The 20,285-nt window shown below is 40.4% G+C and overlaps 1 protein-coding gene across 2 annotated transcripts in view; it reads left to right on the top strand.

Moving 5' to 3' along the window:
- Positions 1–20,285, top strand: part of PEPD (peptidase D) — a 120,994-nt gene that overhangs the window by 76,398 nt on the left and 24,311 nt on the right. For both annotated transcript variants that reach the window (XM_090149314.1, XM_031615352.2), the window contains exon 12: positions 11,390–11,538. In XM_090149314.1, the coding sequence (XP_090005440.1) occupies positions 11,390–11,538 (149 nt within the window). The remainder of the gene's footprint in view (positions 1–11,389; positions 11,539–20,285) is intronic.

Here is a 20,285-nt window from a genome sequence, read left to right as displayed (position 1 = left end):
GCAGGGAGTCCCACAGTGTGATTTGGTGAGAGAGCTCGGGTGGAATCGCAACGAATAGGAGGACAGCATCAACTGCAGCAGCCCTTGGAGAGATGCTGTTAACCTTGTGTTTACAGTGGGCCTATCTATTGTTTATAAAATTAAATTATGATGTAACTTTAAAAGTTTCAGTGAAGCAGGTTGGATCATCCGATGATGCCTTGCATTTTATGTGGCTGTGCTGTGATGTAACCATATTGGTTCTAATGAGGCCAATGAAAGCGTGCAGTAGCTGTGGAGCAGGCTGGTTCCTGCTGGGAAGGTTCTTGCCTGTTTTGGCAGATAGTTTTATTGCATTTTGGTGCCAGAATTTAAGCACTGGAAAAGTCTTATTAATGCCACAAAATCAAATGCAGCATGTTAGAAAAGTGCCATCTTAGCATAATGCATCTATGTTGAACATTTTAAATGAGTCCTGGCTGTATTAACAGTATTGTTATTTGCCTAGTCAGTTAGTAGAGTTGGGCATATGAAAGCAATCCAGTGTTGCAAAATGATTTTATTGGACTAAATTAACTCTGAAGAATATTTTCATACTAATTTCTTTCCTTAATATTCAAACGCCAATTTGAGGCACCAGAATTACATTGACACCAGGGGGCACTCAAATAAGTGCTCCCTGGAACTGGAGAGCTTTGAGCTTTGATGCTGAAGGCGCAGCACAGAGAGGCACAGTGCCTGGCCAGGAGCATTGCCTTTGCATGTAAAGCACGTTCCGCTCACGTTGTGCTAGGTTTGAATTTGCTTCCATCTATTTGGCACTGATACGTGCCTTTTTGTAAATGTTCTATTACTACAACTTCTGGTGCTCTTGAAATACACTGATTTAACTTCTAGTGCTCCTCCTCTTGGCATTTCAGAAGCTTTGTCAATCCCAGGGAATTTTTCTTGACAGGTACAACTACAGGTAGTTGAGGCAGTTGTTCAGTGTGAAACAGAGGAAAGATGCTGCATTGCAGGGCTCTTTATTGCTCAGTTACCCTAATGAGATGAAGGACCACTTGTAGGTTTCGTGGTGCCGTTGTGGAGTTGTGCAGAAAATATTGCAGAAAAAAGTTGCTTGTTACATGTTCATGTTTATTCTTAGAGGGTAGACTTTCTGTTCAGTAAAATGTTACTTTTCTAACTTTCCTCTTTTTATCTAAAAGCATAGTAGAGAACATTCTATAATCAGAATTGTCATTTTCTACATAAGGTGTTTGCATTTAACTTCTACATATACTCACAGTATGCATATATGGTGTATATTGCGTTGAAACTGTGTATTTCTCTTAAAATTACTTGGTGTCATTTGTAAAAATTGCATTATTCCTTTCTCTGCAGGAATAAATAAGTGTGTAGTATACAAAGATTTTTCATGAGTACTGAGAAACTATTGTTTATTTCAGGAAAATATTGCTAAGACTTTCAACTATTCAACTAAAAGATTTAGGTGTGCTTGAAGAAGGCGTGCTGCTAAGGGAGGAAGAGGTTCATTGTGCTGCTTTTCCAAGCTCTGTTTTGGAATTTGCACTGCGTTTTACAGAGTTCTCTGGTATTAATGCTAACCTGTACACCAAACTGCATTTGTCCAGGTGGGGGCAATGTTGCATTAAAAAGCAGGATCTGACCAATCTTTTTGCATCAGGTAATAGAAGTCTGCCCTTTTCCACCCAAAGTACTTCATTGACTGCCATTAAAACAATTTATCCTACGGAACAAAATATTGTATTTATTACTTCTTGAAAGCACTGCCTTTAAGATCCCAGGATATTAATGTGTCAGATGTAAATGCTCCTCTATTTTATGTGGGTGAGAGTAATATTTTCATTTGGCTCTGTGCATTTTTACACGTTTTGAAGTTTGATGCTATAATAATATGCAAAAATTATGGTTAGCTTTAACCTTTCAGTCTGCAGTTTTGAAACAACTTGTTGTTAGTTATGGTTTTGTTTCTAATAATAATAATACCAAGTACATTGCTACTACTTACAGGCTGATTGCAAAATCAACTGGCTATCCATTTTTGAAATAATTCCTTTGGCTCAGTGCCTCTGGTTTGATTAAAATTTGTTGTTTTCATAAAGCAGACATATTTTTCTCCTTATTGTGCCTATAGAGGATATTATTTTTAAGCTAATCTACAAAAGAAAAAAAAAAGATTTGATTAAAAATACACTTTCTAGAATTGGCAGTAGTTTTCCCTGAACTGCTTGGGTTGTGTTAGTGCTGGATAATTCAGGCTCTGAGCGTGCCCACTGTTAGAGTAGGCAACCAGAGGTCTTTAAGTAGTGACACTTGTGCTGTAACAAATTTTAGCTTTCCTTAAGTGCTGAGTTATGTTTTGCTTCTTAATTTGATGGTCTTCATGCCTTGCAGCACATAAGGTTTTTTTTGTTGCCTCTAAATGAGATGCATCTTTCATATTTTTAGATTAGCATTCCCACCATGGTTCAAAGCACCTGAGAGCGTGCAATTGCCTTGGCTTCTTTTGTGTTGATTTGACTCGGGATGTTTAAATAAAACAAGTGGGATAAAGCCTAGTATTTTTAATAGCTGTTGATTTAATTTTGAACATTCACAAATGCCTTTCAGTTTAATCCACTTTTGGTGGCGGTCTTTGTTGACGTGAATAAATGTAAAGTATTTTAGAAATACCCTAGATACTGCTTCTCTTGGGTAGTTTTCGATAGCAAAGCCTTTCTTGTTGCTCTTGGTTTGAGGAACTCCATCAAAAAGTTAAAAATAGAATTTTAGAGGGAGTCTGTCTGGCTCTTACACTGCTGTATGGCTCAGAGTGGAGGTGCCAGCAGGCTCCAGCACACCCTCTGGTACCACCTAGGAACCAGGAGCAATTCCAGCAAAATCCCCTGTGCTTGGAACAGCCTTGGGTCTGTCAGGAGCCCCTTGCTGTGCCCATGATGGACACACGGCTCTCAGCGTAGGGTCACAAGGAGCCCTCCTGGTGTAGTACTGCTCTGTGTGTTGGCTGAGTCACTGTAGGTCTTTAAGGAAAGAATATTTCTGATTTCAGTTGCACATTGCCATGTTGTATGTACAGCTTGAGGTGCTGCTCTGCAGAGTAGGTCTTGTTTCTGAAAAAGAAAAAAATGTTCTTCCTGGCAAAATAGCAGGTGTGGCTGGGGAAGGGCAGCCTCAAGCTTCTTTTCTGAAGAACCAGTTGCTGCCTTCATTACTGCACAAATGATTTGAATGTTTGGACTGATTTTCCATGAAAAAGCTAGGAGCTTTTTTTTTTTTTTTTTTGCATTCAGTTGTCTTGTTCTGTACAGTATTCTGAAACCCCTATGTGATGGATTCTTTTTGAAAACTGATCTTTTGGAGGTTGACAGAACAATCCTAAGAACAATTATAGTATCTCAAGAAATAAACAAAACAAAAATACTACGTGAGTGCATACCATTGGTCTCTATCTCAATTTTCATCAAGGAAAAAAATCGGAAGCATTAACCATTTGCTTACAGGAATGTGTGTGTGAGCTTGCACATATAATAAGAGTAGTTGATGGTATTTACAGTGAAAATCAATGAGTAAAGATCTGACACTTCACCTACTCCTGCAATCTGCAGCAGTTGTTTGTCCAGGTCAGAGTGCCCAGGATGGGCTGAAAGGTAAGACTCTCAAGTCCAAATGTTAGCACATGAGAATGGTGGCCTGAATCAGAAATATCGGCCAGATGCTGTTCAGCTTACACAGTACCTTCTGCTTCTCAGTGTAGGCATCTAGAGTTACTTGAAAAGGTAGCTGCGTTGTTCATGCTCTATGCTGGTATCTCTCACTCCTGGTGAGGAGCTGATGTGATTTGCTCTCTGCAGTGTGACTGTGTGCAGCAGTCAATGCAAGCCTTTCCTTGCACATTTTCTCCTCCTCCCTGCAGCTCTGACATCCCACTCCTTGTTGGAGCTCGCAGCAGGTGGCAGCGGGCCAGAGCGTCATGTTCACTGCCATCTCTGCTACGTCGACTTTTCTAAATAGAGTGCTGTTGCTTATTAAATATGCCAATTAAAAATGGATAATAAAACCAGGGGGAAAAAAAGCATCCATTCAGCAAAAAAGGCAATCTGTTTGTCAGAACTTCACCTGGGAGTTTGCCTCACTTGGCATATTGCCTGCATGGGTCTGGTAGAGGTGTGAAGTTTGCAGCACTGACACTTTGCCTTTTGTGTCTCGTAAAGTCTCGGCTCTTGCCTCATCCTTCTCCCAGCCTGGCAATACCAGCTCAGTATGCCCCATCTTTATTTGTACCCAACCCTTCTTTACTGAGGACATCCCTCTGCTTAGCAGAAACGTGGGGAGATGGCTGTCGGGGTGAATTCAGCTGTGAACAGGCTAATCAGAAGGTTCTTGACTCTTTGTGCTATCAAACATTACATTTTTAATACAACATTGATACAGACTACGTGGGGGTGAGGAGGGGTGATGCTTGATTATGGAAATTGATTTTTTTTTTTAGTGCAGGAGCTTAAGGTTGTTGTCTTCAATTTCTTCAGTACACAAATCTTGTAAGCAAGGGATTCCTTCTCAACCTGTACGTGAAAAGAATCAGAAATAGCACAGAAAATCTTACAGGATTATTTACTGAGCCGGCGCTTACATCCAACTGGCTTGGTGAATTCATTGAGATTTAGATTTTGTATCCTGCGAGATAAATGGATCTGAAGTTCTGCTTGGCTCAAATTACTGAGAGAGAGAGCTGGCACTCCCACACATCGCTGTTGGTTTAGGAAACCATTTTCCCAGAGGCAGAGCAGAAGGGCACACCTTCCCCAGCAACCTGGGGGCATGGCCACGCACACCTACGCACAGCTGCACACCTGTGCCAGGCACTGAGCCACGCTGTAAGCCACGGCTTCTGTGGGTGTGAGAGGGAGGGGAGCCCTGGCCAGTGTGGGGCAGGAGCACCCAGGGAAAGTTGGTTGTTTGGTTACTGGTTTTTTACCAATCTTTTTGGTAACCCAGTCAGCCCACACTTGTGCATGTTCTTGCTACAGCTACTGAGCGCCTTATAGTTGGTAGTGTAGAAGTTTTGGGCACACTGTCTTCTCTCATTCAAAATTCAGTGAAGACTGTTGTTGTTTCTCAGCCTCTCCTTTTTGAAGCAAAGCTGAATGGTAGACTTTGCCATCTCTGCGTGAAAGGTTGAAACGAGCCTCCCAGTAGCTGTAGTAGTCTGGAGAGCCTGTCGTGAGACAGTGCTGCAGAAGGAGCAGATTTGGGAAGGCTGTGGAGAAGGTGAACGTGAGGACACAGAGCTGAGGATAAACACAAAAATATGAGCCCACATGTAAATTGTAGCCCAATGCGTGTAACAACAGTCACATCATCATTTGCTGTCTCTGTAACTGTATTACCTGTGTGGGCTGCATGAACTTCTATTGAATGTGAGACTTAACTGCAAAGCCTAACGCTTTCTTTTGACTTTCTGGAACCCAATTTCCTATGCATAAAATACTATAACATTTCTCCGAAGTTGCTCTAAATTACAAGGGTGTTGATAACAACAGCTGGTCCTACAGTCAGCAGGCCAAGGCTGGCTGCATCTTGCACAGACCATCTTGGCTTAGCCCTCTCAGGATCATGTCAGATAGAATCTAGTCAGAGCAGAGCACCTCTTCGAAAGCAGCTTCCTGAGTATGCAGGACTTTACATTGTTCTGTTCCAGCTCTCTGTTGGGCTTTGTGATGTTATCTTACTTGAGGTTGCTTTTTTAGTTGATAATTCTTGGCTGGTCAGGAGACGAGTGAATAAAAAAGTGTGTCACTAGAATCTCTATTTTATTTTGATATCATTTACTGTAATTTATGCTTGTGGTTGGCTATTAAGCCACTCTATTTCCAAATCACTTGGCACGTTTTCAAAGATGCATCTCATAGAAATCCTGATACCTGATTCCCTCAAGCTTGAAATTGCCTTGAAGTGTTTAACCAAACAAATAGTCAACCTGTGTTGGTGTGTGGCTGCTTCAAGATTTAATTGCTGCATGAAGTCTTAAGCACAGAGCGTGCTCTTGGCGGACCTGGAGCAGAATACAGTGAGTTTACAGAGAATGAAGTCTCCAGCTGGGGGTGACTTGCTCTTATTGCCATAAGAGGAGGAAAAGATTTGTGTACCTTGATTCCTGCTGTCCTGGGACTGGGCTGGCACCAGTTCATCTCTGTGGCTGCTTATAAGTGTGTTAGCTAATAATGACTCAGATCCCTAAAACCTCAGTAAATGTAACTGAGTAAAGTGCACCAGTATTCATACCTGTGCACCTTTAACCCAAGGTACAAGGAGGACACAGTAACACCTGGCGATAGCAGCTTTCTCATGGCTGGCCATGCAGTCCCTGGGGGAAGGGAAGGCTTTGTTCTGAGGGCAGGCGGGGCTGCAGCAGCTGGGGTTTGGCCGGCCCCATAACCAGCACACACTGCACCAGGTCTTGTGGGACTCATGACAACAGTAGCTCTGCAGCATTTGCTGAAGGTGACAATTTTATTTTTGTAACTGCTGAGGAGACCCAGCTCTGACTGTGCATGCAGAGCAGCTCTGCAGAGCAGCAAGGTGACAGCTTTTACATGTGAGCTCATGGGAGTAGCTGTAGGCTTCCCAAGAAATGCTTGCGAGAGCTTGTCTTTGGGTTGGGTTGGTGGTTGGATCACTAGCGATTCATACACATGGCTCAGATATCCCAAATAAAGTATTCCTTCCCATTGTGATATTGGCCATAATTTGCCTCATTGCTTGGCAGTTTCAAATTATTTGACAATAAAAATGTCAGCAAGCCTATAAAAGTTAAAAACATGCTTAGAGGAGGAGGATGCTTTACTTTGAAAAAAAATATATAGTATACAGTGATTTTACGCAGAAAAGAACCACAATTTTTCTAACTGAAGTGTCAGACAGAGATTTGGGATGCTTTGCAATCAAAGGTTAAGAAAGCTAAAAGTGGTATTAAAACACCTATTATTTTTCTGGACTTTAAAGCCAAAGATGTAAGTGAACTGTACATTTTGTGGTGCCAATATTCTGTGCAGGTGGCACAACTCATCTGTGTTGTGCCAGAGCCGCTGTCAGGGGAAGGTAAAGAGAGCTTTCGTGCATAGCATCACGTAGTATTTCCAGTACAGCAGTGCCTTAGAATCCTGCATGCTCATTAAAATCAACAGGACTCAAGCATCCTTGAAATATTTCTTCCAGACCGCCCTGCTGGGTTGCTGCAGCAGGGTGCTGGAGCCAGGTCGTAGGGGCAAGGAGGAGTTGGTGACCCAGGACCTCCAGGGACAACTGGAGAGGTTCCTGCTGGAGCTGTGAGATTGCAGCGTGTGCTTCTGCTGCTTCTCAGCTGGGGACTGCATTATGTACAGCGTGATCTTAAGCTGTGTCAGGCTTCTTGCCTGTGAGGGGAGTGAAATGCGATTTGTTAGTTTTGACGGTTAATTCTAAAATAGATGCAGAAGGCAACTTTATTGACTCTGTTGGCTAACGTTGTAATACTGTCAGTAGAGTAAGTGACAGGTTATCTGATTTTTGTAATACTTCGCACTGCTCAGGTTTTAGTTAAGCATATGAAGTATTTTGCAATATGTTTGGGAGGAAAAATTATAATAAATATACATATCTCCCTTAGAAGATCTGTGGCCATTTAATATTTTTTGTGTATATGTTACATGTAAGTTTTAGAAAACAAATTAAAACAGCAGTGTGTGGTTTTTAGAACAGCTTAGGTCTTCCACCTGCTAAATGTTTTTATATACTATGCACTTTTCACCCTGAAATGAAGCTAGGGAGCTTTTCATTGCTTTTGCTCCCAACAAAACAATGCAAAGAAAGATTAGATTCTCTCTGTGATGCTTTTAAAAGAGATTCAGCTGTGCAATAAAAGACTCCATCAGATTCAGGCTCCATCAGTGAGCACACCGACATGTAACCACGCTCTCTGATCACTGAGATCCTTTTCTGGCCACTTTCTCATCTGAGGCTCCTCAGAAACATGACATCCTCAGACTCCTCTGGATACATCTAAACCCACACTTAACAACTGTGTTCTTCCTGAAAAGCAGAGAAGGGTGTCCTGGGATGAAATTTGTTGTTGTTCTACAGTAACTAGAATTCTGGAGTTTTATATAGAATAGAAAACATAGGTAGTCTCTTAGACATGCAACGTTCCTGTTTCCCTTTTTGATAAATTAATATGTTTGGAGTTAGTTATATTATTGTTATATTATTGCATATGTTATTTGACTTTAAATGATCCTTAAAAGGTAAAGCATAGATTAAGATGTTAGAGGCCTGTTCTTATTTGTGTGTTTAATTAGTTTATATTGCTGCTGTATTTGATAGTAGTCCAGATAACATGAAGTTGTTTCTGCACATAACCCTTGTAGGATTGCATCATCAGTTCATTTTTAACATGCAATTGAGTATGTACTGGAATTTAGTTATTACTTTATCTTACTACCTAGCAGTTACCATCTAATTTCAGGGTAAAATAATGTGTTTTATGTAAGGAACCAAGAGTTAAGCAACCTGCTTTTAGGAACTTTTCTCAGTTAGGAACAGGAGAAGGTAGCAGCTTAGACTTAAAGTATGCTTCACCACATATTTTGCCTGGCAAGCAGGGATACAAAACTGGGATCTTCTCAGGCTCCCATTATTTCCTCAGCTACAATAGCAACAATATTTGGTCTATTTCCACGTCTTGGGAAACATTTTAACTAATGGATGTGTTCCCAACTGAAGTTAAATAGAAGAGAATTCCCAGTAAGAGCCAAAGTATCTCCCAAATGTAGAGTTTGTTTTGAATGCTTTTTCACTGAAGCATGTGGTCTGGAAGGTGGGTTATTGCTCTGTGGTGGAATTTGAAAGATCATCTTCCCTATCTCTGCTCTTCTCTACAAGCAAGGAAACCTGAACAAATGGTGCTTCCTGGCTTGCAAGCCTTCTTTAGTGTACCAGCAGCTTTGTGATAGCTTTTTTCCCTGTTTCTTAATGCTTCAGTAGCTCTAACAACTATTTAACAGTCACTAAACAATGAATGGGTTTGAGAAAATACTGGTAATTGTAATCTTTCAAGAAATAGTGTGACCCCTGCGGTAAGTTCAGGTTAACCACTCTCTAGGTAAAATGTAGAAAGAACAGTAACTTCTAATAGACTTGGACAGGGATTTCAAAAGTTGCAGGTCTCAGCTTTACTGCAGCCATGCTGAATTGACACTTACGGAATGGAACGGTCAGGCCACAAAAATCCCACCGAGCACCATGAGACTTTGTGACATTTGAAAGAGTTCCATTTGGGATTGGTTGAGAGATGAGGAGCTATTCTAACAAGTATGTCAGGTTGGTCTCTTAGAGAACCTAGCAGCTTCTTATGTAATTCTTAGTGGCTGCAGCTACCTTTCTGTATCCTTAGATGTGATTTTCTGTACACAACACTAGTTTTTTATACAAGGGAGTCTAACCATAAAATCAAAACTTAGTGTTGATGGGGTTTCTGATGCTGAGGTTTGGCTAAGCTTGTTTGCAGTTGCTATGTTGGTGTCAAATCCTGCTTTTTCACATTGTGGTTCTGATGTTTGGTGCATTTCTTTTTTCATTTAGTGACTTTCTCTTTTAAAATACCATGTTTCATCTTTAAACAAATGTCACCAGTACTTGCATTGACTCTGCCTTTACATGTGTAACTTTGCAATAGTCTCTGTAACCTCCTAGAGTGTGTTGCTGTAGCTTTAAACTTCCAACACTTCTGCATCTGTGAAGCACAGGGTTTATTCCTGCAGTTCCAGTCCTGCAAGTCTGTGCATTGAACCTTGCCCGCTGTGGGGAGGCTGGTGATGACTTCAGCAGGGCCTGCTCTGAGTGCAAAGATTTCATTCACAGAGGAAATTGCTGGGTAGATTTTAAAATTTGAGTAAATCTTCATGAGTACGTGTCTGTCTGTGTATGCAGTGGAGCAAGAGGAGTCTCAGCGCTGCTGAAGTACTATCTTGCTTTATCACAGTTGCATTAGTTTGCTTACTGTCTGCTGCTTTCAGTGGCAGTTAGGTTAGAAATGGTGAATGTTTACAGCCAAGTGCCACAGTTCCTGTTGCAGTTGCTTACACTTATCTTTACCTGGCCACGTGTGCTGGCTGGGGGCAGAGCTGTGCCGCACAGTTTTGCTAATTACTGCTGTGATTGGGGCTTGGTAGCAGAGGGGGCCACAGCAGTGCCCTTCCTTTTCTGCTCCATCTGCCTGGCCCTGCGGTGGGGCAGAGGCATGAGGCAGAAAGCTCTGAGGTGTTCAACTACAGCAAAGGAAAACTATATTTCATGCGATGAGAGTCGCAGCTGTTTGAGGTCACTGTGAGAGGACTTTAATTAGAAGACTTCAGCTGTGATTCATTACCTAAGAAACCAGGAGGCCACACAAATACTGTATGTCCAAACCAAAGTCTTACATGTAAAATGTGCCTTCTTATATTGATAGGTGATGAACTTGGAAGCTATTTCCTAACTATAGTTTGGTTCAAAGTTACTTGGTAACTTGCTGATTTTTGAGCCTGCTGAAAGTGCAGTGCTTTATCAGGTGGGCCCAGGAGGCACAGTATTGCAGATGTCTAACAACTTGTCACACAAGTGTGGGGACCGACTAACTGCTCTTATAGATTGAGTTCTAGCAGCTGAGCATTTGGTGGTGAGTTATTGGTTAGTGCATAGAATGATTCTCAAAGGATAAGAGGTTTTATTCCCATAAAAGTAAGCTTTTTTTTTTTTTCTTTGATGCAGAAAACTGAGCAAAATGTTCTCTTCTGGTTGGATCTTCCCATAATGTGTGTTTCTTTAAACCCTGTTAGGTAACTTTGTCTTAAAGGAAAGTTTGTATTATGAGCAGAGGCAGTCAACCTTTATTGGGGACATTTTATTTAAACCTCAAATGTGTTTTGACACTTCAATACAAAAGACCATGATTTAATTAGCATTTCTCTGTTAAGTTTTGAAGTTAGAGCCTTTACAAGTTGCTGGCAATTCTCAGGAAAGAAACAAAAGACATTTCATCTTCTGAGAAAAGGTCCCAACAACTGGAACTGAACACCTGGAAGATTCCTTTTGTGATTTTTATCTTGCTTCGTGAGCTCTTGAAATATTTCCATCCAGGGCCAGCGCAGCTGGTAGAATTGTCCATTTGAGCTCTAGGTAACATAGCAAATGCCCTTCTGCTAGCAGGTTGCTATCCTCTCATTTTACTTAGGAACAGCATTGAGGTGGGGATTATGTGGCCAGCTACCAAGATATGGATCATTCTTAAGGGCAGAACAAGAAAAAATATCTTTATTCTTACAATTTCTTTGAAATTAAAATTTTAATTTCTCCCCTCTCTATTCCTTTTTAGTCTGTTTGATATGGGAGGAGAGTATTACTGCTATGGTTCTGACATCACCTGCACCTTCCCTGCAAATGGAAAGTTCACTCCTGACCAGAGGGCTATCTACGAAGCAGTGTTGAAGTCATCACGTGCTGTCATGAAAGCAGTCAAACCAGGTAAAAGATCAGTACATGTCAACAAGAATTGAGAAGCTTGATGGCGGTATTCAGGCTGTCAGGACAATTTTGTTTGGATTTTAGAAACTGCTGAAAAGGAGTAAGATGGCAAAACTTGTTTCCATATTTAAACAGCTCTTTATAGCAGAAGATACACAACATTTTCTATGTAACACTTAAATAATACATAGGCAACTATTAACAGTATTTAAAATGTTTTTTGGTCTCCCACTTTAAAAAAAAAAAAAAAAAAAACAAAACTTTTTTTAAAAGAGAAATACAGCAGTGACAGTTGTTACCCTGCTGTTTACACTGGCAGCAATGTATTGTGTAAGCTTGTGCCAAAGAATGAAGTCAGAGTTTGAGTTGAACATTATCATGCTTCAATTTATTTCAAGCATTTTCTGTATTTGTCATGTAAACTCGATAGAAATCTCTTGATGAAGAAGAGGATGATGTGTGTATCTTTGGGATACTTGGTTAGCCATAAAAAGCTTTAGATAGCTCTGGCTATCTGATATTTCATGTGTGCATTTAAATTGCAGGTGAGCTAATTCATCAAGTGTATGCCTGGCTTGATGACAATCTTATTTTTTCCAATTCTACTTTAAGAGCAGCAAATAAATGCTTTTAGAGCTAAATGCTGCTGTGATCTTGAGTATTTCACTGATGAAGGTACTTGAGCGTTTCTCAGTAAAACTGATAGAACAGGTTTGAGAAAAATGTAATGTTCAAAGTGCACTTGTCCTTTATATTTACCACATTAAGTTTCAGACATCAGACCCTGAGAGCATGGGCTTTCTGGATTGCCAGTCAGAGGACATGTAATTTTGCTGTTATACAAGCTGGCAGCAACTTGAAATGGAGCAATAACACTTGAAACTCTTGTGAAAACTGAGGCCAGATATTTTGCCATTTTAATAGCAGCGTGCATATTCAATCACCTGCTGTTTCTCCCCCAAAGATTCCTGTTCATATTTTACTTTACATTTCAGTGCCACATTTCATGCAGTGTTTTAGCAGTATCTCACACTAACAAGTTTCAGAACTTCAGAACTTAAGAGCTAATACAATTGTTTACTCAGAATTATATGAAGAGTTGCTCAGTTAACTTATCCATTTGTGTACAGAGTCAAAAAAATAAGGACGTACTAATCTTAGTATTTCTGCATATTGTTGCAAGAATCCTTTACTAGCCATGTGAGTTGGAGATTTGTAGACAGGTGTTCAAGGCCAGGTTGGACTGGGCCCATGGGCAGCCTGATCTGCTGGCTGGCAACCCTGCCTATGGCAGGGGCTTGGAACTAGGAGTTCTTTAAGGTGTCTTCCAACCCAAGCCATTCTATGAATAAGTAAGACAGAAAAAGGACATGTCATGTACTTCTGGACTACTGGGTTAAATGAGGAGTGTTATCTCCTGGTAGGCCAGTGTTTGGCTGTAGAATAAGCAGAGCAAACTGAGTTTCCTAGCGTGGTTGGTGACTCTTACTGTTCAGGCTGCTGAGAATGCCCTGAGCCCCTGCAAGAGGTGAATACAAACTGGACGTGTCACTGCTGTTCTACAGGGGAAGCTGTTTCTATGGTAGAGGCTGCAGCTTTCTTAGCCTGCTTGAACAAACCTAATTGGTTAGCTCATGTACTAAAGCACCAGGATCACTTCTGAGGGAGTCTGTTACTGTCACAGAGGAGAACAGCACGGGGTGGTGTGGCTGCAGCTTTCAGCATCTATTCTCCCTGTCAAAAAGAAAGTAAATACTTCAGGTACATTACAAAGGAGGAAAAGAAACTTCTGGGATCTGAAGTCAGTAAATGTAAAACCCAGCCCCATCGTATTTTTGTCAGATTTTTTGAATTATGAAGTCCTTGCTCATTTTGCTGTTATTTTTGTTTGTCTTTATTTTCTGGGGTTCCTGAGATCAAAGGAGGGAAAAAGACAGTCAAGTGACTTGGCTCACATGACAGTAACCATTAATGTGGCAGGCTGAGTAAAAAGAATTTACGCAGCAGAGTCAGCAACTGTAGAAAATGTTACTTCTCTCCAGCTGCAGAACTGGGGCCTTAATTATGCCTTGTGGCAAAGGGTCACAGGGGACATCTAGTTGTTGTCTTCAGAAGGTTAATCATTCCCAGAGTCTTTCTCATTGTGAGATAGGAAGCAAGTGCTGCAGAGAATCACTAACCAAATACTGCATTATATAACTGGTTTTGGAAGGACACACATTTGCTAGTCACCCTAAATGGTTTATGTAGATGTGTATCAATCAGAAGAGGGAATTTCTTTTTTTTCCTCAATTTGGTTCTCATGTAAAACCAACTACTGAGTGAAGTTTCTTTCTGAGACATAGACTCCCTACCATTTTTGTTTATACTTGTTATCAGTCATCATAATTTTTAAAATACTCTAAGACATCCTATTTTATTGTAGAAGGGTATTCATCTGACTAAGTCGTATGTGTGGTCCAAAAATGCACACAGCTCAAATCGCATCTGTGGTTCTTCATACCTTCCATCAGAGAGAACAGAGCTCCTCCTGTGAGCCAGATAACGTACTCTGAAAGCTAAAGACTCTCTGTGGGATCATAGCCCAAGTTCAGTGCAGTCATCACAACTCCTGCCACAAACTAAATCAATGTAAAATAAAAGAGGAGAAGGATATGTTCTGTTATATTGCATAAGCAGCAATTTTAAAACTATTGAATGTGGATAGTGTAATAAAGCAGCAGTACTACATCTCTGAAGTGAAAGAGTCAAAACAGTGAGCTTGTGTGGCAGTGGGATAATTGCTTCTTTCCTACAAAGTCAGATTCGTGATCCAAAATGCCAGAGAAGAATGCTGCATTTCTGCTTAGGGGATATTCTTAATGTGTCGAGTCCATCTGGGTTAGATTTACTCTTCCACAGAGCTGAAATACAGGGGCAGATGTGCAAAATACTGACACTTCCATTCCCTTCACTATGAGACATCTACTTCTTACGCAGAACAATGATTTGAGTAACAATTCATTTTTATATAGACATTGTACACAGAGTTATTAGAAACAGTGAAACTGTAAAGCTAAGTGTCCCAGATTTATTCCAGAAGTTAGTGTCTTGATTTGTCTCTTTTGTTTATTGTTTTTTGATCTCATTAGGTTTGCTAGAGTGTTTGAGGCACGCTAGGTGTGCTCATGGAGCGCATCACCCGTGAAAATGGTCTGAAAAGAATTCAGCTCACACCCTTTAAAACTTTACTGTGAAAACTAAAATACAGAAGGTGAGCATGATGGAGGGATTTCACATTTTAGGATGATGGGGACTTCAGTACAACTGTAGATATATGCATAGTTTCCCCCTCTGCTGTCTTCATGCAATGCACGTACCAGAAGGCTGGCTAATGAGCAGCTATTCAGTTATTTATTTTAACCTTTTGTGTCATGCTTGGCCCAGAGTCTGTTTATTGACTGTTCTAAAGCTGCTCTGAATCCAGAATTATTAATGTCCTCATTAGTTTTTCTGAGAGTGCTCACAGTAACAGTATGGGTGCCTCTGACAGGTAGCATCTTCTCTTGCCCTTCATCATAGTTACGTGGAAGTGTGCAGCAGTTCCCCTTCCATGGACGGTGGCAGACAGATTGGAGAAGCTGCTGTAAAAGCTACTAACTCATTTTGGATTCCAGGATTGAAATTCACCAGGCTTGAGATTTTTTAAGAGTGTTAACATAGTGCTCTTGCTCAAAATACAGCTGTTTGACCTCTGTTACAGCTGCGAGCATCCAGCCATTCTGAAAATCAGACTGCAGAGCTGTTAAGCCAGGCACTGGCTGAAGGAAGGAAAATGATTATTGAACATACATATTTAAAAAAAAATAAAAAAAAAATAAAAAAAAGGAAAGGAAAGGAAAGGAAAAATAAAAATGCCTGAAGCAAGTTGCCAGGCATCTTGATGAGAGCAAGGCAAGAATGGTTGTGAATTCCCAGCAGTGACATTATCACATTCTCAATTTGCCACTGAAAATAGGTGTCTGAAGTTTTTCCTCTTGAGTCAGCAGTAACCACACTGCTCTGTCCCTTCTACCAAATCCTGGCTCCTGCCTCTTTCTGTTTATCATGTAAGTTAGATCCAATGCTGATGTAATAGCTTTATTAAATAAGAAAATAGTTTGTTACAAGTTATACCTGGGAGACCAGTATTGTTGACCATTAATATAAATCTGTTGGAATAAGTGTGTAAAATAATTGGCTTTGCTGAAAGTCTCTCTCTAGAACTTCTAGAAAATGTGTGTTGAACCAGGGCTTGGACAAGATAACGCTCCTGGCATCCCTTCTAACCTCTCATGATTCTCAATACACACTGAAACATGCAAAAGAAAATGTCAGTCATCAACCAAGAGTTGTTAATGAGAATCAGTGACAGTTTCTGGCTTTAGCTCTTAGCAAGGGAGGAGTTGTTTTGCAAGCATAAGGGTAACTTAATGTTTCTGTGAATGAAGAACGTTCAGATGTAACCAGGTTTGAGTATCACTCTTGTCCAGTGGATCCCTTACTGTTAGTGGTGCGTTGGGTCCAGTAGTGATTGCGAAGTTGCTGTGGAATGGCTTCTTTTTTGTCCTGTAACAAGTTGCTTTGTTTTCATGTTGTCCCCAGTCTCTCAGCTGACTTCTGAAGATTATTTTTTGGATTATTATCTCAAGCATTTCAGGAATGTTAGGAATTAGAGTTCTGTAACTCAGACTTGATGAGGACAGGATAGTGGCAGCATTGAAATTTCTCGGACATGTTCAATCTGCTACTGTGCTGATAAAAAATAAAAAGGAATATGCTTATATTTAGTTTTGCAATTAAAGCTATTTTGGATGATTGTACAAGGTCACAAACACTATCTTTAAGATTGATGAGCTAAATATTGAAGTAATCATGAACTTTCCATTTACGTCCCTTTGCACACTGGGATCACTGCACATTCCTGCCTATTCTGGAGAGTAATAGAAAGTCACAGGAGAAGGGGAAGGAAAGGAGCTTGTTGTACTTAACATTCCTAGTACTGTACAGAACTTGTGTATGTTTTACAAAAAAAGAAGCTGAAAAACATTCTCCAATGTCTGCTGTGCATCTTAGTAGTGGTTTTTAGGAGAGGGTGGATAAATTGAAGCATCTCAATCACTAAGTTCTGTCATCCTAAATTCTGATTTTAAAAGGGCTTTTTTGTATCACAAACTGCTGCCAAGGAACAGTTGAGGAAGGCCAGGTTGGCAACCACTCAATTCCCTATCTCTATACTTACATGATTTGAAACACTTGTATATCCAAAGTCCCCACTGAACCAAAATTGCATTCAAACCTTAGGAGGGCAGCTGGGAACATTTGCTGATTGATGTTTGTTTTGTTTATTTGCTTCAATAAAATGAAAAAGAAAAAAATGGTTCCAACTATGCACAGAAGTTGCTCACCAATGCAGTGTGAAAGCTTTCCTCCACAGGACGCTGGCACTACCATAGGGCTTCCCTGTAGGACTTGTAGCTCTGGTTGGTTGGTTTGTTTTCCAGAGTTCTAGCTTAGGTGTATATGCTTATCCCTACCTTCTGCATTTTACTATTCAAGATGGTGAGTATCATGTTGCCTCTGGCTTCCAGGTTATGCCTTTCTGATAAATGCTGTTGGGGAATGTCTCCTTCCCAAGGCTAACTTTTCTGGTAAGATGGAGGTTTATCCATATTAAGGCTTGAAGATTCCTTAGAAATCTTGCCTGTTTTTAACATTCTCAGAACTCAAGTTTCACATAAAGTCATGAGTTCTGCAAGCTCTTGAGTCTTTTCTTCCTGGATCAAAGACTTTGTTGATGTCAGGATTTCCCAGTGGGGAAGAAAGTGCAGTCAGGTGGGCACCAGAAAAACATTTCAGACGCACATTAAGCAAACAAGATATTTATATACTAATCATGTAGATATCAACTGATCCTCAGATCCTACCAAAGATTCCTCTTTTACTGTAAGTGCTGAATAAAGGAAAAGAAATGAGTTGTTCCCACAAGACAGAAAAACCAGAGGCAAAGGAGCAGAGGCAGGGTCATGTCCTTTTCCTTGGTTGCATAGGACCTAACAACAACAAAAAAAAGCCCCTTTATTTGTAGGTACACAATACTGAGCAAAGTTATTTTACTTGGTCTTGATCTTCTCCTGGGCAGCTGTAACTCTACACATGGTGAGCTGCTGTGTGAAACTCTGTTCACTTTTTGTGCCTTTTCTCATGATTTCTACAATTTCTGTTCGTTGGTGTGGCTTCCTAGGCTTGTTATAATAGAGAGGCCTTTTTTCACTGGTTTCCTCCACGTACATCCTTCCAAGAGCTGTTGTAAATTAGGACAAATCAAAAGCAGCCTCTTAATTTTCCAGTGCTTTGTCTCATTCCCATTTGTTTTGTGATAAAGCTCCTGGAGGTGGATACAAACCTAGGGGATGTACTTTGCACAGCAGAATATGAAATTCTGAGTGGTGTATTGACAACATTTTAATATGCAAATGTTCAGGTCTTGTTTCTTCTGTGTGATGATCACATAAAGGGTGATGTTCAGTGACTGTGTTAACACTTTCATAAATAATCTACTTTATACAACAGAAAACAGTGCAATTTGAATTCAAAGTAGTAGTATGATTCTTTGTTCTCTGATCTGGTCACATTCTAGCAATTCTTTAAAGAATAGTGGAGGGTAGGGTAGTACTAAGAACAGAGATTAGAACAACCCAAAAAACTATTTAATAGGAAACTAATAGCTAGTGGATTTGACATTGCAGATTATACTATTGGCCGTTGTTTCTGTTATTACATTGAGCAGAACTATGCTTAGGAACATCTGCAAATTCAAAATTGCATTACAGATTACTTCTTCAGCACTTTGGTCTATCTCTGGTAACTTCTAAAGAGTTGAGGTTTGTTTTTTGTCTGCTACTATTTTGAATGCTGCTTTAGAGTAATTGTCGCTGTATTCAACTGAGATTAAAGCACACTGCAGCTGAAGAAAATAACGGAAACTGCTATTAATATGTATTCCTCCCAGTGAATAAATAAGGTTCTCATTCACATACAGTGGATGTCTTTTGCATTCAAGTAATTTGTTTTTTATTTTAAGTAGCCCACAGATGTACTTATGTACTGCAAGCACGCTTATATGCTTTGCTGCATAAAACCAGTAGCTAATTTAGATGATGTTTTAGAAAGGAAGGGGAATGTAAACCAGACCTTTGACAACAGCACAATAGGGAAGGGTGTGGGAGCTCAATCTAGTTCATAGTTTGTGTAATTTCAGAAAGTCCATATGAATTATTCCCATGTCCATATTATTCAGATGGTCATATTTTAGGAGAAAGTGCTGCTGATGGTTATTAATTTGCTGTAATATCTGAAGAAAAACAATCATTCTCAGACAAAAATGTAATAGCAGAAGTTGAAGATTTCATACAAACTCTACTGAAGTGCAAATGCTTTTAGGGCATGCTATAGCCAATACTTAATATTCACAAGTCCTATGACTGTGAATAGTCCAGACACTGTGGTATATTTTTCCTCTTGCACTTAAGAATATGTTATTGTGTTAAAGACAGATTTGAGAATAAATCTTGTCAATCTATGCTATAAAAAGATACTTGTTGTCTGCTGTCTATCTTCTCTATTGAATGGACTTTGCTCTATTTTTCTTGCTATCATTAATGTTCATAAATAAGCTTCCCTTTGTGTACTTGCTTTCTGAAATTGCACATAGAGGTATTACAGCTTTCTGTGGTTAATTCCGTTGTTCTCAGTGTAAAAGTCTAAACCATCAGTCACCACCTAGGAAATAAAGGCTGAAGGAATGAAGGATGCACAAACAGTGCAGACAGTCCAGGAGCAATCCTTGATTCTTTGAGGTACCATTACATAAGGATGGTGCCATTGCTTACTGGAGAGTTTGTTGCTTGACTTATAACCAAACCTTGTCCAGAACAGCATTAATTACAGCAAGAGGGAACAGAAAAAGTCGAATTCAGCAGATTCTCAGTCCCTCTGTGCACACACTGATCTGCTGAAACGCTGGATTTCAGACTGCGAGTCTCACTGCAAACCTTCTGGGAGCCGTTCCTTGCTGCTTGTGACTAATACACAGGAGCTGACCCATGCATACAGTGACCACTGCAACGTTAGGAAGATAAAAATAATGCTGAGCAATTTCCAAGTGCATATAAAACCAGCACTTCCTGGCAGTTGGGCTGTTCCACCAGGAGCTGGAGTTGAGTGCATGCCGCTCACAGCGCCGCCCTGGGCAGCTGCTCCAAGTCACGGCCCATCCACAGCTTTCCAGCTGGGCTCTGCACCTGGACTTTGGTTCTTTCTGTGGGTCTTCAAAGATGCTCCACGTACAGAGCAATGAAAAATCTTAGAGCCTACATTGGCAGCAGTTTTCTATCTTCTTTCAGGGGAATATTTTTAAGATGCTTTTTTAAATATCCTTTTGTTCTAATTGTAGCAGATTGTAGCGGCGTAACATTGTCCAGTCCTGATGTTAGCGGTGGTTTTGTTGGAATAGCCCACCTCAGTGTGGTGTGATGTGCACTGATTTTCCTCCAGTTCAGTGTTCAGGCAGTGTACACGTTACATGCTGTAATTTCAGTCGGAGTACAAAGTTCATGAGTCGTTCGATCTTGACGCTGCATCAGCTGTAGCTGTCAGAGTGCAAACCTGCTAGACAAAGATTATTCTGTTTGCCCTAAATCTTATCTAAACAGTCTTTTAAAGCTTCA

Source organism: Phasianus colchicus, chromosome 13 (assembly GCF_987193195.1).
Source record: "Phasianus colchicus chromosome 13, bPhaCol1.hap1.1, whole genome shotgun sequence".
In the NCBI taxonomy this organism is placed as follows: Eukaryota; Metazoa; Chordata; class Aves; order Galliformes; family Phasianidae; genus Phasianus; species Phasianus colchicus.
The sequence above is the reverse complement of the archived record's forward strand: the minus strand, read 5'-3'. Positions and strand labels throughout refer to the sequence as shown.